This window comes from Euprymna scolopes, chromosome 43 (genome assembly GCF_053919585.1).
Source record: "Euprymna scolopes isolate OS-2025 chromosome 43, ASM5391958v1, whole genome shotgun sequence".
Classification (NCBI taxonomy): Eukaryota; Metazoa; Mollusca; class Cephalopoda; order Sepiida; family Sepiolidae; genus Euprymna; species Euprymna scolopes.
In genome coordinates, this window is record NC_136524.1 from 26,246,995 (window position 1) to 26,272,707 (window position 25,713).

Genomic DNA, 25,713 nt, shown 5'->3' on the forward strand with positions numbered 1-25,713 from the left:
CATTTTGAAACGAAAATAAAATAAACCTTCAGAAAAAATAAACTATCAAAATCATAAGGCTTCTAAAAAAAAAAAAGTCATATATATATATATATATATATATGTATATATAAAATTATTATGTAAAAAAAAAAGTTTAAAACTTAGAATGTATGCATATTCTTGTGTTTGTAAAATGAGAACAGACTTTAAAACAAACAAAATCTTATATAGATTGTAAGATCATGCAATAATATAAATCCATATAATACAATCCATATAAAAAAAATTTTTTTCTTCGGGATAAACAGTGTCGGTGGTGTAAGTGGAGGCCAGGTGATATGCATATATATATATATATATATATATATATATATATATATATATATATATACACATACATACATACAAAAAAAAATTAAAATTAGCTATTTTACAAGATGATATCGATTTTAAAATCACAACTAAAAATTGTTTTTAAAAATTAAAAAAAAAAAAAAAAAGTGAAAAGAAATGAAAAATATTTAGAAAATGAAGGTTGGGAGAAAAATGAAGAAAAAAAAAATTAGATTCCCCTCCCTACAATTTTTTTTTATAATTAATTTTTTTGGTTCCTACTTAGAATTTAATTTAATTAAAAAATAGTACAGACAAATCTTTATGATGCACGTACTCATCAAAGAATGAAGATATCATATTTCAAAAATCATGAAAATGGATCAATAGTTTGTTTTTTTTTTTTACGAAGAAAATCAAAATTTTCGATTTTTAGCAATATTAATAGTAAATTTTATCCATTACAAAGCTGACTTTGATCTCAAGAGTTTGAATTGAGTTTCCTCTCCTTTATTTATAAAATATAGTGGATCAAAAATAGCATCTTGCTTTATAATAAAATTTAATTTTCTTAAAAAAAAAAAAAACAAAAACAAAAATCTATTTCATCAATTTATGTGACTCTTGGAACATAACATTTTTCTGTGATGAGTACATACATGATAAAAAATTTGTACTTTATTTTTTTAATTAAGTAGAATTCTAAATAAGAACCCTTTTTGTTTTATCTGTTTTCTTTTTCAATATATATATATATATATAGATATTGTGTTTTTCTTCTTGCCTTCAAATTTACTGTTCTTCACTCAATATAGAAAAATTACATCTGCCACTTATGCTTATAAAAGCTTAAAAAATATACAGTCAGAACAATATTTCCATGGATTGCAGACTATTTAAAGAAAAATTTTCATTGGCTTATTCTTTACATTTCTGATTTTATTTTGCAATGACATGACTCAACAAGAGGTATGCATGTGTATTTATTAAATTAATTTCTACGTTTATTTCTCATAAATTTGGACCAATTAGAGGAGACAATGATTATCTCCCCTGACTACACTACTAGTCTCTGCGTATTATCTCTCTTATTCATGTATATATGTAAGAGAAGACCAACTCGTATATAAAACATGCCGCTCTGCTGAGTCAGATGTCTTGCACTCTATTTGTGTCTGAACTTCTAGCTAGTGAGAGTCATTATGGTGTTAGGAATAGGAGTACTGAAGCTGCCCTCGACTTAAAACCCTTGCACAAGCTTGATAACACTTTGTCTCCTGTTAACTTGACCTTGTGTTTGTGGAAATAAATTTATTTAAAGATCATTCTGTCAGCGATAATCATGTTCATCCAGTCATTAGACAACCATCATATGTGTTTAAAGTATGTTGTGGATTTTGAGACGAGACAAAGTGCCTTTGCTGAATTGAGATGTAGTGCTAGAAGAATGTAGTTTAATGTCAGAGATTCTTACACTTGCAAAACCTGTGTGGTCAAGTATGCATTCAGAAATTGGCCAATTGGAATAGGTATTTTCTGTTCTTGTGCTGTTTGTGTGGCAAGCTCTGCAAGTAAACTAGCGACCCCTCGAAGCAGATCATGCTCTTCATGGATTACTGTGTAACTCACTTGCAAGACTCGATAGCGATTTATAAAAAAAAAAAAAAAAAAAAAAAAAAGGTTCTTGTTCAGAATCCCTCCTATATTAAAAAATAAAAGTAAAATCTGTATGATGGATGTATTCATGATGAAACTAAAATATAATATTCTAAATGTCATGTAAATTGATCAAGTAGTTTTATTTTTATGGAGAAAATCATTTGTCAGTGATTAATGGGAATTTGTAGGCATTAAAATATAAATCTTGCAAGTTTTAATTATTAAATTATCTCCCTTGCTTATTTTGTTTTGTTTTTCAAAATGGCGGCCAAAACAATCACTCTTCCAACACGTATAAAATTTGATTTTCTAATTTAAAAATATAACTACTTGATCAATTTACATGATTTTTGGAATATATTTCCCTTTCATCATATATGTACATCATCTAGATTTTTCTTTATTCTTATTTTTTTAATATAGAGGGAATTCTAGATAAGAACAAAAAGAAAAAAACATCCATGTTTGAGCCTTCTATGAAGTGACCACTCTTTGTTAGACAAATTGCCAATTTAGCCATATACTGGCCAAAATATAATTTGGCTGTATGCTGAACAGATCCTGAATTTGTGTGTGTGCATGTATTTCTTTAAAATGGACGTCATACAAAGACTTTGATAAACAGGAGTCATTAGAGAAACACTCCATCATAAATTGATGTAAACTTTTTTTTTTTTAATCTTTTTGTATAGATTTATCACAGTGTATTCGTAATGTTGATACGATGCACACCAAGACGAAGCTATATACCTTGAAGTGTGCCGGATAACTCCAGATTGACCCCCCTTTTCTTCTAGTGAAAGTCACAGTTAATCACATTTGGTGACAAAACTACCAGGAAAAAGTCCATTCTTCCCAGTTCGTTGAAGCGCTCCTTTAAACCAGCCATCTTCCCATTTTTTGTAAACAAGAACGATGTCTCCAGTTTTTAGTTCCAATTCCATTTCTCCTTGAGGTGGGTAAGGTGCTATGCAACGATATCTAAAATAGAAAATGAGAGAGAAAAAAATCTTAGTTACGTGCAAAATGAATGGCTGATCCCCAAAATGTAAAAAAAAAAAAAAGAATTTCACCACTCCTTTCGATTAAAAATTCAAATTTAATGAAATTTTCAGCATTTATTAATTAATGATTATGAAATTCATTTTTTTTTTATATGAGTGAAAATGTATTATTCTGTGTAAACAAAAAACATATAAAGTTATAGTTTTAAGTACTAAATTTTATATATATATATATATATATATATATATATATATATATATATATATACACACTAGCTGTATCCTCCCCACGCATTGCTGTGGCCCAAATTGGCGCAATGGAAAAAGTTCCAAAATGAGAAAAAAAAAACATGTTTCTTATAGGTTTAATTTCCTATTTCGTATGGGTACACAGTTTTTGTTGTTCCATTTTCTTGATATAGAGATTTTCTGGTTTGCTGACTCTTGAACATGCAACATAAATTGCTCATGTGAAAAAACAGTCAGTGTGTAGCTGTACACCACACAATTGTAAAGATTGTTCCCTGATCTTTGTTGGTGATTGCAAACGACAATAAAATTGGAAAGTGCAATTTCCTAAAGTGTAATGGTATATCCAGTGCAATCATAGGAATGCGTGGAATGAAGATATATTCACCTGTGAAAAGTCCTGTTAAGATTGTTGTTTCTATGATATTGTTTGTTAATTTTTTTTTTTTTTTTTACTGCAAGCCATGTGCCATTGCAAAGCTTGGATTGGTTTATATTTCACAACATAATTCACTTGGAATTTTACATTGAATAATAGTGTTAAATTCATGGATGTCTTTGTATTGAGCTGCAAGAATAGCTCGTTCACTCAGCGAACTGGAATGTGTATAATTAATTTGAATATCTGGAAAAAAAACTTTTTTACCAACTCTTGATGTAATATTTTTTTTTATGTACATAAAGCACAATAGATATTGACCATTAAAATTTTGTTTTAAATTATATTTTTGCTATATTATGAAAAAAAAAAAAAAAAAACCCTCCTGAAGTCTGTTAGGCAGTGGTGCCTTTTTTGTTCTGATTTGTATTTTAGGAGATCCTCCTATTTAAAAAGCAGAGTCTGATAATGATTGTGTCAACTTACAGAGCAGAAACGCTATTTGGACATGAAATTGTTAAAACATGATAAAATGGAATTGTCATAAGAGAAACAAATAGCTGACAAACAAAAACAATTTCTTTTAAGTCTCTTACAAAAATATTAAAAAAAAATTATCAGAGTGTGCATTAAACAAATAACTTTGTTTTGTAATGTGGTCAACCATAGTAAGAGAAAACCTGAAAGCTCCCTTTTCATTAGTTACTACACCTTTCTCAGAAAAAATCCATTTGTTATTGATACTTTGCTTTATAGTGTTGTGTGGTTAACAAAAGGGTATCAAGTACAATTCTTTTGAGTCTTTAGTATGTCTTGATCAAGAATTGAAACTTGGTCTCTAGGTACCTTTAAAGCACACCACAAAACTAACTTCCCCTACATGTAACATAATGTAGTTTTAATAAGTTAATATTGTCATCATAACTTCCGTACCATTCAAAAATTATGAAATAAATAATGAAAATACGAAATTAAAATCATGTTTACATTATCAACACCTTAAAACAAGGTTACCACGTAGTGGCCATTTTTAATGTGCAGATATACATGTGTTTAATAAATCTAGCAAACAAAAAAGGTCAGACTTTCAAAAAAATTTTTGGTATTTAATCACAATGCATTTTCACAAAATTTGAGGGAAAATGTTTTTTATTTTCCAAGTGCTTCCAACCCCATTTCACTTTATCAAATCTGAACAAAAAAATTTATAAAAAAGGAAATAAATTCAATGGTTTCTTTTTTTTTTTTCAATATATACTTTAATCTGTTAAATTGAAAAAAAAAAAAAAAAATTAGAATCCCATTTTTATTTTGGGTAGACTAGTATATGGTGAAAAGGTACAGTAATAGTTAAAGTGCTTGCTAATAAAATACCGGTAGGGAACTTCATTTTTCACCATAAAATCTGTGACATCATCATTTTGTGTGTACATTCAATATCGACGGATGATCGAGTGTTAAATATGAATAATGGGAGAAACATCCATTTGCTACTGGCCTGGGTGCCCGGCATTGCTTGGGTGTTTGGAGGTGTGTGTTAAGCAAAAAAAAAAAAAAAAAAAAAAAAAAAAGGGTGGTAGTAGGCAGGCAGGGAACCCATAGTGTGAAGGAGGAAAAGAATGTAAAAAAAAAAAAAAAAAGTGATGTCTTTTTTTTGAAATTTCTGTCAATTTTGCTATTTTATAGTTGACAATGTGACATATGTACACGTTTACACACGTTTTAACCTGTAAACTCAACATGTTGTCAGGTCCTGGATATGACCTTAAACTATATCCGATGGTCAGGCCCCAGCTTGCGGGCTTTGGGGAGTGTGGAGCCACCTTTTAATTGCCTTGGCTCCCAGGTCCGCTCTGACCCAGATTGGTAGTACCTGTTAGGGTCCCAACTATGAGTTAAATAGAAACCGACTAACCCCCCCCCCCCCAAACAAAAACAAATATATATTAAATTTTTTCTTCAAAATCACTGGATTCGGCATTAAATAACCTGAAAAGGGTTGATATGCCGTAAAACAAAAACAACCAACCAACATGTAACTTCCATTGCAAAGGAGACAAAGACAAAGAACAGGAAAGAAATTCAACTGTTTTAGGACTTTTAATAGTGATTCCATGTAAACAGCCTGAAAATCTTAGGGGGGAAAAATAATAAAATAAATAAAAAGAGTCATTTTAGAATCTAGAATTGGAGATAAGTTCAGCACATAAATTAAACAAAAATTGATGACTATTTCTCGACCAGATAATTTATTGAAGAACATGTATCCATTTTTTTTTTTTTTTTAAATCTTGGCCATTTCCTTAATCTCTGGGAAATTAGTTACGGTTGCATGTGTGTTGGGATTTAAAAAAAAATATTTTTTTTATGTATTACTACCAGGACTTAAGGTTAGTGGTAAGATTAAAAAAGGACATGTAATTTTTTTTTTTTTTTTTTTACTGCAAAGTTTTATCACACTGTTTTGACTTAATTTTCTATTTGTGGATGACAAATTTTTCAATGAGCTATTTCCCTCTTTTAAGCAATTTGCTTTGGTTATATGTCCTTAAAATGCTATCTGCTTATGAAATGGGTTAACACTTACTTTGTGACTTAGAAATGGGTTATTCCATGTGAAATTCTAAAATTTGCTTTTTAATTCTTAAAATTTTAAAGTTTTTATTGGCAAAGAATTCACCGTTGTAAATGCCTAAAAATGTAAAATTTGCATTTTTTCTCTTAGTGACTTAACTTTATTTTCTTTAAAGTGATTTTTTTCTTTTTTTTCCGTCGGATTGCAAAAACGATTGAATTTAGAAAATACAGAGTTAAATCTTTTGTCTTTTTTCGATTATTTTAACAACTGTTATTCCATTTGTACGTTTTTCTGACACCCTTTTTTCAGGAGCATATTATGCAACTCAGAAGTTTAACGCATTGTTCTAAGTGAGGTAATTCTATTTTACTAAGAATTATAAGGAATAATGATTTTTTTATTTACTGTAACAAAGTTTTAGGTACTAGTGCATCCTTTGAATCTATCTCAGTGTTTGGTTACAGAATATTAATTTATTAGTAGTTGTTTATAAACTAAATATGCAAATTATGAAGATCAAAATGTATTTGTGGGTATTTACAGTTGACACACACATATATATAAGGCATTTTAAGATTTTATGCTATATAAAAATTAAATAAGCACAACCCATTTTGATTTTAAGGACAGAGAGGAAAATCATTTGCATTTATTCATTTAGAGATAAATTAATTTGGGGTAGTAATTTAATACTTCTTAGATTATCTTAAAAAGTATTATAAAAATCTGAAATAGATATCAATAAAATATCAAAAACAATAGAATTTTCAAACAAGATGCCGCTTACATCATTAAAAATAAAACTCACTTTAAAACAGCATGCAGCTTAAATCATTGAAAAAAAAAATAAAGGGGGGGGAGACAACAAAAAACACAAACATACAATGTTTTAATAATTGAATTCTTATTCAAATTTGTGCAACCAAAACAAACAAATAAAACATTTCGTAACTTAGAAGGAAAACACATATCCAGAGGAAATAATGTCCTTGTCTAGAATTCCCCTAAATTGAAAACAAAAATAATTAAAAAACAGACATCTGTATGATATATGTATCCATGACAAAACGAAAACATCACATTTCAAAAATTATGTAAATTGATCAGGTAGTTATTATAATGAAAATCATTTCTTAGCGATTAATGGGAATTCATAGGCATTACAACGTAAATCTAATAAGCATGGATTGAGCTATTTACCTTTATTTTTTTTTTTGACTGTTTTCAAAATGGCAGATAAGGCAGTTGTTTTTGCAGATATTCATAAAATTTGATTTTCTTATTTAAAAATAAAACACGATCAATTAGCGTAACATTTGGAATATGATCTTTTTGTTTTGTCATGGATATGTACAGAGATTTTTCTTTAATTTTGTTTTTTTAATACGAGAGAATTCTGAACAAGAACCAAATGTAATAAATTTGCTTACCTCTTTTTTTTATTTTTAAAAAAGGATTTTTTTTATTTATATGTAAAAATGATTTTCAAAATACATGAGGTTATAACCTTAAAATGCTATCTTGTAGCCGCAAAGATTTTAGTATCAGCCCTTGATTATGACTAGCTAGAAGACAAAACTTTGATTGGAGTTGAATAGGAAACACTTCTTTATTCTCTATGCTCATAACACCATCATATGATTTTATTTTTTTTTTTTTTACTGCCACCTCTTGTTTTACTTCCTAATATCATTGGAAGTAACTGAACTTTTATGCAACTTTTATACATGCTTTAAATTTCATTAAAGTTTCAAATATCTACTATAACTCACTAATACGGGACACATAGATATTCAACACATTAAGCAGTACATTGAAATCTGGGACTGCTTCCATTGTCTTCCCCAGAGACGTTTACACACATGATTAAATTTCTTCAAAATAGGACACATTTAAAGTTTGAAGGAAGATTCTACCTTTAGTTCCCTTAAGTTAGAAAGACACTTTTTTTTTTTTTTAATGCAAATTGTTCCAGACAAGGCATGAAAATCCTTGATGTAAGGAATAAAAATTAAAAAAAAAAAAAAAAAAAAAAAAAAAAAATTAAACAAAAAAACTTCAAAGTCAAAAAGTAGCCAAGTGTTAGATGGAATAGATTCTTATTCTGAAAACATCAATTCTTCCCCCTTTGTCAGAAACATCACTTATGGAATGTGAGGGCTAAAGGACAAAAATAAAGTGAAAGTTATGAAGCTGCTGAAAATAAACTCAAGGTTCACTTTTTACTTTCATTTCGGGACAACTTTGATTGCATTCCTTTCAAATGCTTATATCTAAATATACTTTTTAGTTTTATGTAAATTCTTTAATCTTTCTATAGGAAATCTACAGACATTTGCGTTTATATAGATGTATCCATACATCTCTATAACAGGCTCAGTCTGTTGGTCAATTATTTTATCTACCTCCTAGACACAAGGAGTTATACTCAGGTTTGAAAGAACATTCTCATCAATATACATTTCTGAGGGATTATTTGGACTATTATTCTTGCCTGGATTGTTACATTCACATACGTTTTGGCCGTTGTAACTGCCAACCCACTTTTTGATGCCAAACTTGGAAAGCGTGTAGTCCAATAGTTCTAAAACATTTTTTAGCCATGAACCTTCTCATCATATATCAGAAGAACCCCCCCTACAAATAAATAAAATAAAAAAATGTACATTCATACTAACAACAACAATAAATACTTGTCATCATTAGCAAAACTCAGATACGAGTATACATTTTGTTCATTAGGATTGAGCCAGCCCCAGCTATGAAGTGTCTTAGGTGATCCACGAAGTGTAACTGTGTTGCACACACTTCAGATGTTGTCATTCGCTGTGGCAAACATGTTTGACATGCAGGTTCCAGAAGGCATCTTGTAGCAGATTGTCAACACACCATTACGTGGAGTACTACCTTGTTGCCTACTGCTAGAGTAGATTCAGGAGTACATCTTTCAGGAGTACATCTCCACTGAATTAAACACATCCTCAGATACCAACCTGGAAATGTTAAATTTTTTTTTTTTTAATTTTTTAAATTTTTTTATTTATTTACTTCCAGCAAGGCATGTAAAATAAGTTATCTTGGACTATCCTGATGAAGATTCTTTTATGAATCGAAAATTTGATTTCAATAAATAAATTTATTTAAAAAAAAATCTGAACTTGTTTGGTCTTTGTAAACCGTTAAATTTTGAATTTTTTTTTTTTTCAATATCAATAGGGTTTATTAATTCACAGTGGATTTTCTATTATTATAAAAGATAAATCAAACCGTTGTCCAGGTGGACAGTATTAAAGAAAGTTCAACATGTTACAGAAGGAAGCCGTTTTGCAAATAGATGGTAAACAGTAGCAAAAAAACTAAAAATGGTAGATGAAGAGATATGCAGTTTGGAGTCATAGGTTGGATTTTGTGTGAAAAATATGAAGTTGGGCTGAAATATGTTAACAAAAAGTATGTGAAAAACGAGAAACTCAAATGAGTCATAGATAAAAGGATAAACTAACCATCGTCCATAAGCGTTTTTTTTTAATTTTTTTTTTTATTATTACTATGTTTTTAGTGCAAGCAGTATAAATAGATGTCTCCTTTTAATCTTTTCTTTCTACATATGCGTTTTTGATAAATTTTCATCCTCACAATCTCTCTCACAAACACAGCTCTTCATAAAAGAATGGAGACAGTCAATAATATCTAAACATAAGCCCCATAAAAATGATTTTTCCTTTAGTGTTGATAGCATCAGAGTAAGAAATCGACTGCTAATAAAGTGGTCAGGTTTCGAATTTCAGCTTATAGCCACATTAAAGAACCATGATATGGCAAAACTGTTTGTGAATGGCATATATATATATATATATATATATATATATATATATATATAAATAAAAGGGCTCTACATTGTTAGTGAAGCATATTTGAGTGATTTTTCAAAGTGGCGACTAGAAATAATGAAATGCTTATCTTTTGACGATTGTGTTTCTTTCACCGACAATTTTCCAAAGCTCACTAATGAGTGAAAAATATATTTTCAACTTTTTTTTTTAAAATAAAATGTGCAAAGTTAAATTATTTAAACAAAAGTTTAATAGGACAATATTCTTTTTTTTTTTCACAAAGGCTGTTTAACAAAATATCTGAAGAAATTAGAATGTTTATACCTTCAAGTATCAACATAAAATTTGTTGTATATTTAGATCTACACTTATTAAAAAAAAAAAAAAAAACACAAAGATCTTTATGATGTACATACTCGTCACAGAACGAAGATCTCATATTCCACAAATTACGTGGGTTTGGCTAGTAACTTTTCTGTTTGGCTAGTAAACGAAAATTTTTGGTTGTCAAAGGTCAACTAAAGATAAATTTGTCCATAGAGCCATTTTATTTATATATATATATATATATATATATATATATATATATATATATATATATATATACATACCTAATGCATAAATTTGTATGTTATTCCACATATGCTTCTCGAGAACTATTTTCAAGGTAATAGATTATGTAAGAAGCACAAAAACAATGTTATAGTCATTATGTTTTATTTTGATATTTCAAGCGGTATTGTTATACTATTTATTTTTATTTATATATATTTCATTAATAATAACAATAAGCCATGCGTGCGTGATCCCCCTCTGGTGCTGCATGTGAGACGGTGCCACAAAAAAATAGTGAAAAAATGATGAATGTGAAAAGTGTGAAGGGCCAACATTGCCTTCACATTTTTGCCAAGTTTCAGAAAAATCTAATGGATGGGGCAAATGTTATGGGGTTAAAAGTGTAATTTTTTGCAATTTGGGGGCATTTGTGACCCCTTTTGAGCTCCTGGGAATGCCGAATCCCAGTGAAAATGGACAAACAGTGCAGTTTCATGCCTTAAGGCATGTATATTTGAATTCAGCACTATGAAAAACCACTATATAGACATACATATCAAGTTTTTGAGTAATATGAAAAAAGATCTCCAAAAAGATTTCTATTAAGAACAATGGCCTCCACATTTTGGCCAAGTTACAGGAAAATCTAATGGATGGATCAAACGCTATGGGGCCAAAAGTGTATTTTTTGGCCATTTTGGACTTCTTTTGAACCCCTGAGGATGCCGAATCCCAATGTAAATGGATAACGGCACCGTTTCAGGCCTTAACATATGTATATTTAAGTTGACCACCATGAAAAACCACTATATAGTCAGACATATCAAGTTTTTTTTTGAGAAATATGAAAAAAGAGCCACAAAAAGGGGTGTTTTTACCACAAAGTTTACGGGGACATGAACCAGAATTTTGCCAGGGTCACCCATACTGGATTTATATTAAGAACAATAGGCATTTGGGCCACGTTTCCGAAAAATCTAATGGATGGATCAAAAGTTATGGGGCAAAACGTGTTTTTTTTTTTTTTTTTTTTTTTTAACCATTTTGGGGCATTTTTGACCTCTTGAGCCCCTAGGAATGCAACGGGAATTTTTGCAAAAAAGTTTTTTTACTGTGCCCATCTATTTAATGAAATACAATTTGTGGACAAATTTCAGAAAAAAACTAATGGATGGTTACCTGGCAATCATCTGGACTAACGGACGCCACTGAAAACAGATCCCTCTCCAGTAAATTGGGGGACCAAAAATATGAACGAGTTAAGTTATTATATAATATTGTTATTTATTGTGATATTAATTTTTATTTTTCCGTTAATACATTCTTTTCAGTTTCTCATCTATTCATCAATATTTAGTGTCATTTATAGGTATTGAAATGAGTTTTTTATGTTGATGCTGGTTGGATTGCATTTAAAAATTTAAAAACATTTTTAAACAATACTATGTTCTTTTATGTCAAATGGTTATGAGATTTTATGAACTATCATGGACTGGCCAAAGATAAAATTTTCAGCATTCTTAGGGTTTTTTTCATTTTGATTCTTTTCACTACATTTTGTGATCAAGAGCAGAGGACCACTCAAAATATATTTAAAAAAAAAAAAAAAAAAAAGTATTTATTTGAGTCAGAATTCTTGCAAAGCATTTGGTTAATGAAGCAAAATTATTTAGTAAATTGTTAATGTGAATAAAACAATAAAAATGAATTTTCTTCAAGTGAGACCCAATAAAAAAAAAAAAAAAATCACAGCCTATGGAAAATCGTTAATGCCTGAATCAAAGTAAGAAACATCATTTACGGTGTTTTATGATCACTTGACAAAGAATGACTAAACTTGTTAGTATTGGATTGAGTTAAAGACTAAAAATCAAGTGTTATATATTGGGGTTTCATTGAGAGAGTCTTATTATAGAGATGCTTAGAAAGAGTCTTATTACAGTGAGGGATGTTGTAAGACTCAGAGAGAGAGAGAGAGAGAGTTCTTGTAAGGGACTTTTATTAAGAGACTTAGAGAGATTGTTCATATTATTATTCTTATGATAATCCTTTATTTGGGGAATACAGTCCTAACAAACTGTAGAATGTAATGTATTCCAGTAGCTCCTTTTCAAGGACTGCAAACTCTTTTTCTGCTTACTGTTTTCCTTCTACCAACAGCCTTGGTCTTTTCAAGACTAACGCCAATAAGCATCTTCTGTCTTTGCAGTAACCAGCTTTTGTTCTTGTTAGTTCCTTACATCCAGTGGCTTCGTGGCTCGTCTCAAGCGATTTCCATAAAAACGTTATGTAGGAAGGAGTGCCTAATTATTTATATTCAAAAACTATTGCAGTATGTGATAAATAGTATTATCTAAGAAAGCAAATAATAATAATGGTCTTACGAAAATATATATACTTAATAATGCAACCAGATAACATAATTGAAGTTAGAGGACTTATGGATAGAGAGTGAAACTGTTTGCTAGCCTCTGTATGAGAATATGTATATGAAAGAGGCATTTTGTTCTGAAATTTTAAAATGTGGCTGAAATGTATGCAAAGTTTCCCTGAAACATGTGGGAAGTGCCGTAAGTGTTGAGTGTTAAGAATTTGCATGAGAACTGTTCTGTGATTTTGCTACTGAAATTATAAACACAGAGGAGGAGGGGAAGAAATAAGAAAATAAGCGAGATTACTTTATTAATATAGTATAATAAAAAAGAAATAAAAATTGAGTTTGCAGTTTTTCAATTTTTTTTTTCTTTTTTCTTTTTTAAAGCATTTGTGTCTAAAATCCAAAGCAGTTTTTCTACTAAGGTGAAAGATAAAACCGCAAAATGTTTTTTAAACAAATAAAAGTAAATTAAACATTGTTTTTCTTCAGACTATTGTCCTCACCAACATTGATATTAATCTGCATTTTTCGCCGATGTATTCAAGTGTATTGTTCATTTATGTACAACCAGCTCTCCCTTTATATTTATATGCTGATCATTTGTGTACATTAACATTTATTACATAATAAATCCAGTTTTTAATGAGTGAGTGACAGAAGGACTTCCCTCCTCCTCTACTTATGACTAATCAAAGCTAAAATATTGACCAGGATTAAATACTGCTAACCAGTACTACTAGTACCTAAGGGAATCTTTAGGCTCATCTCATTGTACTGGATTGTTCTAGCATACTCAGGAAACCTAGCATTTTTACATAATGATAAAAAATAAAATATTGATCAATATTGAATATTACAATCAATTAGCAATACAAAATATTTTTCAAAAACCCGGACCAATATTTGCCCTAAACAACTAGTAAAACAGAATTATGTATATGCCTTTTATTAAAATTACTAATCGTTACAAAGAGAAACATTAATATCATATATTAGACTAAATCTGATGAACTGATCATTTGAAATGATGGACTACTTTAACCCCTTTGGGAAGAATCATGGTCAGTCAGAAAAAACAAAACAAAACAAAAAAAAAAAAAATTGGAAGACATCTTTTCTCGCTCTCCCATATTTGTTCAAAGGATGCTCCAGTATCTATTATCTCTGAAGATAAGTGCTGACAGACTTGACAGACCAAAGAACTTTCCATCTTTCCTTTCTTCATTTGGACACTTTCCAAGTTTGTTCCACCTATACCAAACAGTATAGGTAACTAATCTTTTCGTTTTAGTTAAGAGTTTTTTTTTGTTTTTTTTTTATCTCATGCAACGGTTTTTAATACATAGAAATAATATATAAAAGTGCTTCTCATTTCCATAATTCTACAAAAGGTGGTGGGGGGGAAAGAAAAAGTCACACGTCTTAAACGATTATGTAAGGAACAGATTCTGAATCTTAGAAACAGACTAACTTTACTAATTAAATGCATTGGAAGTTTTAAATCAATAAAAACTGATATAATATGACATCAAAATGTCCTTATAAACTACTTTAGTCATATTTCTTCTACAAAGTTTGGATTCAGTGAACAAGCTTAACAACTCAAGTGATGATGCAGAGAGGTGTTACATAAAAATTTCCATCTCCTAGATGGCTAACCTAGCATGATCTATGGGTCTATCATAGGTGGGAGTATTCCGTGCCTGGGCATCATATAGATATTTCTACCCCCCCCTACCCCCCACACACACACTTAGTAAAAAACAAAGAAACAAACCAAACCTATACACATTGTTTCTACTAAAAGAATATGCTAAGTTGTTTCAAAATACTCAAATCTAGTACTGTTACATAACGAAAGCTGATATCTAAATGAAAGCTTTAGTGATACCTGGGTGTCAGAGGTAACCTCACAAACAGAAGTTGGTGTAATAATGTGACTTCCGGGCAGGGATAATTCATTTTGTTCTTGATGAGCGACACTTCAAACGCAAAAATGACATGAAAGCATCGTCCCAGATTGAGGAAAAGCAGCTGTGCACAATGAGACAAGTTATCTCTTGTGCACAAACGCTAATAACTAGTCAGACATCTGGGGACTACCTGTAAATTTAATAGGAGGAAGCCAGTTCAACCTACATAGGATGAATGTCGTACAACAATAACTAGTCTCTTCAAAACAATAGTTTCTGCCTCTGGTTTCTCTGTGACTGTTATAAAACTAAATATTGGTGTCCAAGTAAAGAAACATCTGTATGATGTATGTACTCATGTTAAAATGAAAATATATTCCCAAAATCAGATAAATTGATCAAAGTGGTTTCATTTATATGAAGAAAATAATTTTTAGGTGATTAATGGGAATTCATAGGCATTACAACAAAAATCTTTGAATTATTGTTATCTACCCCCTTTTTTTTTAGATTTTCAAAATGGCAGAAAAATAGAGAGTAGAAAGTGAACTTTGCGTACATTTTAGACATCCTCATAATTTGCTTCCTTAGTTTGTCTTTTAGTTCTCACATTCCATGAGCGATGTTTCTGACAAAGGGGGAACAGTTGCTGTTTTCTGGGTCAGAATCTATCCATCTAACACTTATGTTTGGCAAGTTTTGACCTTGGAATATTGCTTTCTTTTTTAGCTTCTTACATAGTGGCTTCATGCTTTGTCTAGAGTGATTTCCATTAAAAAAAAAGAAAAAAGACAGCCACTGTTCTGTTATAAAATTTGATTTTCTTATTTAAAAATAGGACTACTATCAATTTTCATGATTTTTCACATATTTTCATTTCATCATGAATACATCATACAAATTTTTATTTTTTGTCTTGATATACGGAGGATTCTGGATAAGAACCTAGACTTCTACCCAGTCATGGCTGTTTGAATGAGAGGCAGCCTTGTGGATTAAATAAAGGGTTCTGTTCAAACTTACATAAAAACGTTTTTGAGAATAACATGAAAGATGAGAACAGCAGTTAAAATAGTTTAAATAATAAAAATTATCAATCCTTATCTATAAAAAAAAAAGTTCCAATTTGCCTTGAACTAATGTTGAATACCCTTTCCATGTCCATTATTTTTATGCATACTAAAAGAAAAAAAAAATAATCACATTATGTTAATTTTCTTTAAATGTATAAAACATGTATCCAGTTAAAGGAAAATTTTTTAAGACTTACAGATTCAAGTTCTGATATTGACTTAATAAAAACAACTGCCTTAGTTTTAAATTTTTTTTCTACTCTTATTCACCTCAAACAAGTCATATTGCTACTTGGATGCAAGAAGCTTCTACTTGGGCTATGTTTACAGGGACACTTTGTTAGGGAGTTCAGCAGCAAGATATCCGTTCACATTATATTTGAATTTCTGCATATTAGGAAACATGGAGGGGATTCCAAAATCTAACAGTGCAGGGAAAGAAATTATTAGAATACAAGGCTTTTCTACATTTAGCAACCTCTGTAGTGAAGAGGTGGAATTTTGCTGCTTGTTGGGTTAGTCAGAGGAATTTATATCAAGGGGACACAAGTGCTATGAGTTCATCAGTGCATATTTCATTAAAATACTTGTAAAATAGGCACTAGGACGCAACATTGCGTCAGTGGGGCAGGAGTTGGTATTGGTTGAGAGTGCAGGATCTATTGTAATATCACCCTTAATCAGATACACAATTGACTCTTCCAATAAGTATATTATATTTTGACTGCTGTTGAAGATTTTAGTCCGAAGAAAAAAAAATTTATAACTCCAAATCCCAAAAATCCATACAAAAAAAAAAAAAGTAAAAAATAAAATAAATTTAAAAACATATCTACTATAAATGCTTACTTAGTAACCATTTTCTGTTTGCAGGTCTTTGTTACGGCTGAAGAGGTCGAAAAATCTAAGGATCCAGATTTCTTGTGCCGAACCGGATTAGTCAATCTTCCATCGCTGGGGTAAGACCCACACCTCAAAGTGGGGCAAGAGAAAAAAAAATTGCTGTTGCAGAATTAATACAATCTTTTTTTTTTTTTAAATATATATTTCTTACCTTTTAAAAGATTTCTTATACAGTGTTTGACAAAAGAAAGAAAGAAAGAAAAAAAAAACAACTCATCTTTAATGACCTCCAATCAAAACTTTTCTATTTATCCCAAAGTTGAATTATTAATACTAATAATGCATGTCAAAATCAAGGTTCTTGTGTTACTAACCGAATCAATCGAATATAATTGTGATCTCTGAAATGTTAAAATGTTTAAAACCTGTCTAAGAATTCTTCTTTCTTACGTAATGGATTATAGCTCTATTCATGTAAAAGGTAGAAATATATGTATATGAGCGTGCATTCTTTTTGCAAAGTGTTATACTCATCTTCATAGTTTTTGTTTCGCCATGAACAGTGGATAGAGGGAATTAAGTCTCTACGGTTTCAGGTGAGCATTATCTGAAGATAGCAGTTTCAATCCTACCCAAAGCAGGCCAAAGGATTAGTTGGCCAAAATGTGATGAGACAATAACTCTGGAAGGCAGTAATTACTGGGGATGCAGTTACCAAACACAGCATTACTATCCTAGTTAATCACTTGAAGAAGGCCAGAGAAGTAGTTGGCCAAAATGTGGAGAAACAACAACAAGATGAGGATAAAAATTTGCAAAAAAGATTGTCAATACAAATTATGAAGCCTCATCTCAAAGGATTAAAAAAAAATAAATAAAATAAAAAATATATTTTTTTCAAACAGTAATTCTTCAGGTGATTAGGATAGGATAGGAACGCTAAGACTTGTAAATTATCTCCAGTAATTACTGCTTTCCATATTTGTTGTTATCCCACCATGTTTTTGGCCAGCTAATCCTCCAGCCTGCTTCGGGTAGGATTTAGACCGCTATCATCAGACAGTGCTCACCTGGAGCTGAAGAGACTCAACCTCTATCCACTGCACTACAGGCCCTGAACCACGTGACGAAGACCAGAGGATGAGTTGTCCGAAAATTGGTAAAACAACACAACTATAAAGATAAGGATAACAGTCCGCAAAAATAATGAATACACAAATTATGAAGTCTCATCTCAAAGGACTAAAAAAAAAAAAAAAAAAAAAAAAAAAAAAAGTAAATAAATAAAAAAAAAATTTTTTTACTATTATTTTTAAAACGGTAATTTACGGACATGCATGTTTCGAGACACTACCTCTCCTTAGCATAGCTTGACTGTCTCTCTAGGAATCGAATCCCCAGACCATATGTATTACAGTCCAGTGCGTTAATTATATAAGTTTATAAACACTAAAAATAACAGTAAAATTATCTAAGACTTTGTAGGATAATCGAAAACTAATATATATGGCCTGGAGGTTCGATTCCTAAAGGGAGACAGTCAAACTACACTGAGGAGAGGTAGGGCCTCAAAACATGCATGGCCATAGATTACTTTTTTAAGAATAATAAATAGATAAAAATATTTATCTATGTCCAAATAAAATATGGGCGATTTTTTAAGTAAAAAGATCTTCAAGGTGAAGAAGCTACTTAACCGTATTATCGTTAAAAAAAAAAAAAAATCAACAAGAAATCTATATGTTTGCATATTTCTATGTATAGGATTCACTCTTAAACTAATCAATGTTGATGTAATGTTTTCATTAACGAGCAATAAATAAATGTCTTTATACATATGTATGTGGTGTGTTTATGTGGATCTCTTATTCTTGTCATTGTCGCTTTTTTTTTTTTTTTTTAATGAAGACGTCTGCCGAGTTTTCCTCAAGGCTTTATTGAGAGGGAATGGATTTGAGAGAGAGATTAATGTAATCATAGCTATATGTACTTCTTAAACTTAACAAAATGAGTGATGTGCATGGACACAGACATCAAATTAACATTCGCTGAGATTATCAGTACTCTGTATCATTGGCAGTGGCCTCGTTCGTATAGCATCCATGGAAAGATCATCTGAAAACCTTAGTTTTCTCTCATTTGAAAAATGTAATGTCATTTGTCACTCCTTTTTTGTCTACAGTGTTTGACCTCTGTTTGTAGATTGCTTGCCATTATATTTGACCTCTGCCCCCTACCTCAACTCCACATGATCTGGCTCTGAGAACAATTTTGTTTTAACATCAAGGTCATCCTGACATGCACTATATATGACCCATGTCAAAATTCGTATTAGCTAACTTAATTTAAGGTCTCTAAAGTGTAATATTAATTTTGGGACACATATGCTAGGCATATGGGGGAATCGAATGTGGGCAATATTTAGTTTAATTTAATTTTATGCACAGGGGGTTGAAAAAAGGGTTGAAACCCTTCATGAATTTTTAACATTAGACATCAATTAATAATCATTTCTCAAATTTCAGTTCCTTTTTGAGTATTTAAAGTACTTTTAAAAGGGCATAATATGGGCACAACCTTCTATTTATATTATTATTTATATATTATTCTGAATTTATATTAAGAACAATGGCCTACACATTTTTGGCCAAGTTACAGGAAAATCTAATGGACAGATCAAACGCTATGGGGTAAAAAGTGTAATTTCTGTAACTCTTGAGACCTTGGAGATGCCGAATCCCCGTGTAAATGGATAACGGCGCAGTTTTAGGCCTTAACACATGTATATTTGAGTTGACCACTGTGAAAAACCACTATATAGTCAGACATCAAGTTTTTGTTGAGAAATATGAAAAAAGAGCCACAAAAAGAGGCGTTTTTAGTTCTAAAAGTCTCCGGGGAAGTGAACCAGAATTTTGCCAGGGTCACCCATACTGGATTTATATTAAGAACAATGGGCTCTACATTTTGGCTAAGTTTCATAAAAATCTAACGGATGGATCAAAGTTATGGGGCAAAACGTGTCATATTTTTTTACCATTTTTGGCCATTTTTTTTTTACCTTTTTTGAGCCCCTGAGGATGCAACAGAAATTTTTGCAAAAAAAATTTTTTTTACTGCGCACATCTATTTAATGAAATACAATTTGTGGCAAAATTTCAGGAAAAACTAATGGATGGTTATCTGGCAATCGTCTGGACTAACGGACGCATGGAAGCCACCGAAAATATAGGTACCTCTCCGATAAATCGGGGGACCAAAAAAAAAAAATAGGTGACAAATAACTTTTACCAAATGCAAGAAAACTAACTTTTCTATCCACATGCATATTTTTAATCTTCTGAAAGTTTTTTTAAGTTTGTTTTCAATATAAGATTGTGTCTATACCTGCCAGTTTGCATGTCTAAGTGAACTCAAACTGTTCAGTTCAGGGAATTAACTTTAGTTGGATATCTTTCTCATACATTTTTTTAATTAAAAAAAAAATTTTTTTTTTTTTTTTTTTTTTTTTTTACTTATTTCTATCCTTTTATTCTTTCTTTATTATCTTTGATGGTTGTGGGAGAGAGTGGAGGTAAAAAGAGAGAAATAAAACAACATATTTAATAAGAGTACGGATGTTAAACATGTGTTGAGAGAGGATGAAGGTGAGAGACAAAAAGCTATTAAGAGACGGATCATTTGTGGAGCTATTTTTTAAAAATATTTTTTATTATTATTATGGCTAATTAGAACAACCATAATGAAAGCTTTTCAAACATAACTGAATCCCGAAACTAAAGTATATAGTAACATGTATTTTGTGCAATTAAAATATATAGGAAAAAAGCCTTAGGAAAACAAATGTTGATTTATATCTATATAACTCAATGTTTTTGTTCCCTATAGAGAGAAAAGTGAGAGAATCTACATAAAATCTAAAAGTGTATTCTTATATAAAATTAACCGGGAAAACAATGGAAGGGGTTCAGAATCTCTAAGGGGCTTGTTAGGGTTTAACCTCCTTAAAACTTTAAATATATACTATATGTATGGAACTTTCTGAGGAAGTTCAATGTAAACAAATTCTTGTGGAGTTGTCCCCTTAAATAGTCAAAGCTTAATCAATTTCCATTACTAATGATCACTAGGCTGTTATTTTGGTGATCACCTGGCATTTGTTAACCCTTGTTGTCGAGTGGCCTTTGGGACTTGATAAGTGGTGACTCCCTTGTTAAAAGTAGTCAATGGAAGTGGTGCTGAATCTCTAAGCACCTGTCTAACATAACTAAGTTGAGGAGGTGGTGACAAACTTCTTTTAAAACTTCAAATATATCCTATTTTGACGAAATTTATCATATTAGCAAGGGGTGCCCGGCGTTGCCTGATCATAAAATATGTTAAAGTTTTTCAAGGCTTTCTTCAGACAAAATTTAAGTTTTCCAAACAAAATTTGGGGTTTGCCTTACAATCCACAGCAATCCAGAAAGGTGGTTAAAAATCAAATATACAAGAAATAAATGTTACCATCGACAATAAACATTACTTTGCAACCCACTTGCATAATGTTTTTTGGTGTTTTTAAATACTTCTAAATGCTTTTTATTTCATCTCAAATATTAACTCTATAGCTTTTAAATTTCGAACCAACATGGTTACTGTCTGGTCCATTTTGTTTTTGGCCCAGCCAACCTAATTTTAGATTATCACAATTTTTTTTTTTGTGTGTGTGTGTGTGTGTGTGTGTGTGTGTGTGTGTGTGTGTGTGTGTGTGTGTGTGTGTGTGTGTGTGTGTGTATATGTATGGGGGGGCATTGGAGAGTTTCGTCCGCATAAAGAAAGTATTTTTTAGAGAAGAGGTGTGATTTTATTTCTGGCAGCCACCACTACTCTTCCCTCCCCCTTGTGCCTCCCCTCTAAAAAAAATGAAATTATAAATGAGAACAAAAATAGACAGAGATTTGAATCTTTATCACAAAACTACCTTGGGTAGTTTTGTGATAAAGGGACATAACTCTTGTATCCACAATAATACTATGCAATTTCAGAACAATGTATTTCGATTTTATTTTCAATATTTAAAAAATATTTTAATGGTATTTTTATTAATACTTAAAAAATAATTTAATAGTATTTATTTCGATTTTATTTCTAATATTTCAACACAAATTTTTACTGGGCATAAAGAATAAAGAATTTTCAAGACCTTTTCAGGACATTTTCCATATTTATCAAGGTAATAATAGAAATAAAGCCTTTTCAAGGTAAAAGTAAAAATTCAAGGACTTTTCAAGCTTGTGCGAACCCTATTATTATTACAGAGTTAATTCTCTACTGATTATTCCATATTATATTGTATTCGATATATAGTAGTGATTTAAAAAATAAAGAAAATTGACTTGGGTGCCATTATCTAGAATTGAAACTGAAACTAAAACCAAAATTTATAGCGCTTTAGGCTGGCATGTTATTGACTCAGCCATTGTCAGTCAAATAAGAAATAACTAAAAATAACTAAGATTAATGTACAAATGTAAATATATATTTGCACATGTGTAGAAGAGCAGTTTAAGTTGACTTACGCTTGCCAAGTTCTAGTTTCTTTCAATTTTGACCCCTTAACAACTATTTCAATCAGGAAAAGACCCATAAAAAAACTGTTGCGCTGCTCTGCCTCAGAGAAAATACAGTTTAAAAAAAAAAAAAAAAAAAAAAAAAAAAAATGGTGACCGACATAGTAAGTTTTATAAATGAGATGCCTAAAATTCTTCTGGGGAAGACAAGTAAACTAGTCTATGTGGTAAATATCTACATTCCTGTACCTCTAAGTGACCAATTAGGAAAGAACCCCGTAAAAATTTCAAATACAAGGGGCGTGCAATAAGTAATGCCTCTGACCCACTTCCAGTTGTTTGATCTAGCTAAAATTTTGCATGTGTAATGATTTATATCTCTACGGGTTATGTGGCAAATTACAGCTCTGAACTAATTGTGGTTTCTGTTTTACAGATGTTTGAACTGAGTCAAGTGTGAAATGGAGCCTGTTGAATGTCGAGCAGTGATCCGGTTTTTGTATTTGAAAGGACACACAGGAGACTTTTCATGAAATGAAAGAAACTTATGGTGATAATGCCCCATCATACGACCTTGTTGCCCCCCCCCTCTACCATTGATGAGGCATCTGTCTGTCAAGTTAAGGCTGCCATTTTGTAAGATTGGCGCATTACTATTCGCCAAATAGCTCAAGATGTCAAGATTAGTACAGGGTCTGTGGAAACTATCATTCATGCCCATTTGCATATGCATAAGGTGTCTGCCAGATGGATTCCCAGGTTGCTCACACCATTCCAGAAGCGAGAACGCGTCCAGTGCTCAAGGATGAATTTGGAGATGTGCCAAGAAAATGAGTCAAAGTTTTTCAAAAGACTGATTACACAGGATGAAACCTGGGTCCATCACTATGATCTAGAGACCAAAGCCCAGTCAATAGAGTGGAAGCACTTGGACTCCAAAGAAGGCAAGGGTGCAACCCTCCGCTGGCAAGATCATGCTCACAGTCTTCTGGGACCAGGACGGAGTAGTGATGACAGATTTCCTGGCAAAGGGTACCACAATTACAGGAACCTATTATGCTTCACTTTTGAAGAAATTAAGGGAAGCTATCAAAATCAAGAGGCGGGGCAAGATTAGCAAAGGTATCCTCCTCCTGCAGGACAACGCTCCGGTCCACAACTCGCATGTTGCCAGATCAGAAACATGGGCGTGTGGTTATGAAATCCTCCCCCATCCTCCCTACTCTTCTGACCTTGCACCCTCTGACTTTCACCTCTTCCCAGCCATGAAGTTGTTTTTGAAAGGAAAGTGCTTCCCAGATGATGCAGCCTTGATTTCTGAAGTCACATCATGCTTGGAGGACCAACCTGGGGTGTTCTAAAAAAAAAAAACGATCTCCAGAGCTGCATCAAATGATGGGAGAAATGCATAACTCTGGGTGGTTCCTATGTAGAGAAAGACTAATAACTGTGCCAAGTTTCGTTGCTCTACTGCTATGGGAAGTGATCAGGGGCATTACTTATTGCACGCCCCTCGTATGTAACTCCAATTTTAATGAAATTTCACTCATACGTCAACACTAATTCAGAGCGATTTCTAACATTTCATATTTTTCCTATATATTCAACGGTGAAATGAAAGGCGGGGTTGGGCAGAAAAAACAATTTGCTGTGATGAGCATAACAAAAAAAATAAAGTCTTTCTCAATTTTTTAGGTGAGAATTGATGATTTGCATTAGTCAAACTATTTTCCTTCTCTTGAGTGTTATTCACAACGTTTCGGCCGATGGTAGGTGTATCCTGTCAAACTCCGAAATCTACATGGATGTTAAATGGAACCCTTTATTTAATTCATGGGTGTAGTATGCTCTTGTTCTGTTAACTATGACCAGGTACAAGTCTTGTTGAACTCAGTAATCTTTCTATCGAACCAGGGAATCCATACAGATTTTGAATGGAACCCTTTATTTAATCCACAGGAGTATCATGCTTTCGTTCCATTAGCTATGACCGGGTAGATTTCTCGAGAAATTCATAATTGTATTCTTAGTATCGTCCACACTAGATTGAAACTTTAACCTTCAGAAGATTGGCACTTACAACTAAATTTTACCTGTTACATCACAAATTTTACATAGTACTTTATCTATTACGTCACAAATTTTGCATAGTACTTTATCTATTACGTCACAAATTTTGCATAGTACTTTATCTATTATGTCACAAATTTTACCTAGTACTTTACTACGTCACAAATTTTACCTAGTACTTTACTACGTCACAAATTTTACCTAGTACTTTACTAGGTCACAAATTTTACCTAGTACTTTACTACGTCACAAATTTTACCTAGTACTTTACTAGGTCACAAATTTTACCTAGTACTTTACTACGTCACAAATTTTACCTAGTACTTTACTACGTCACAAATTTTACCTAGTACTTTACTAGGTCACAAATTTTACCTAGTACTTTACTAGGTCACAAATTTTACCTAGTACTTTACTACATCACAAATTTTACCTGGTACTTTATTATTTTTCCTGCAGATAATTCTATGAATTTTGGCAGCCTTAAACCTATTCTTGTTTTTTTTTCAGATGTAAAGTCTTACTACTTATAACTACATTTTATACATAATTTTTTTTCTTTCTTAATAGCAAGCTTATCTATTATTTATAATTAACGGTTCCCATATTGGATAAAGTACTAGGTAAAATTCAGTTGTAAGTGACACACATCTGGAGATTGAAGGTTCAATCCTTAACCTAAACAGCACTCGAAAATACGACTGCGAATTATTTAGGACTTTTATCAAGTCATGAGCAATGGAACAAGACCATGCTGCCCCCATTGATTAAATAGAGGGTTCTGTACAAAATTCCATACATATTAAGGTCTGAGGTTATATCAGCTGAAACGTTATGTGAATAACAACCGAGATGAGAATACTAGTCTGAATAATAAAAACATAAATAGTGATTTTTATTCAATCTTGAGCAACATTGGATTTTCCTGGTAGTAATAATTATATTTCTTTGCATGTAAAATATGTAGGTCATAACTGACTGAAATATTTTTATTGTTTGTAATGTAAACAAACTTTTTTTTTTTTTACAATTTAATTTTAAGTTGAAAACAAAAGCTCATAGAGAAAACAAGAGTTTTGTTTTGCAGAGAAACTGCTGCATATTTGTAAACATAATTCAAGGTCAAAAACTTGGCAATGATAAGTGTTAGATTGAATAGAATCCGACCTAGAAAACAGCAATTCGTCCTTCTTTGTCAGAAACATGGGTGGTCCTGCTAGTTTAATCTGAAGGCAGAAACTAGACATGGGGGTGAAACAAGCAACAAAAGGGGACAAAGTTACTACAAAGTTTTTTTGACAGGAAATGACAAC

General features: G+C 31.4%; 1 protein-coding gene across 4 annotated transcripts in view; it reads right to left on the reverse strand.

The window, feature by feature from the left end:
* Positions 1-2,367: 2,367 nt before the first annotated feature.
* LOC145268250 (E3 ubiquitin-protein ligase SH3RF1-like) overlaps positions 2,368-25,713 on the reverse strand; it is a 152,713-nt gene continuing 129,367 nt past the window's right edge. The window contains exons 12-13 of one of the 4 annotated variants that reach the window (XM_080123583.1): positions 16,785-16,907; positions 2,640-2,955 (exon numbers count right to left, since the gene is read on the reverse strand). In XM_080123583.1, the coding sequence (XP_079979709.1) occupies positions 2,784-2,955; positions 16,785-16,907 (295 nt within the window). In that variant the 3' untranslated portion in view covers positions 2,640-2,783. Of the gene's footprint in view, positions 2,956-16,784; positions 16,908-25,713 lie in introns of all 4 variants that reach the window. The other 3 variants (XM_080123582.1, XM_080123585.1, XM_080123584.1) reach the window with 3 other exon arrangements.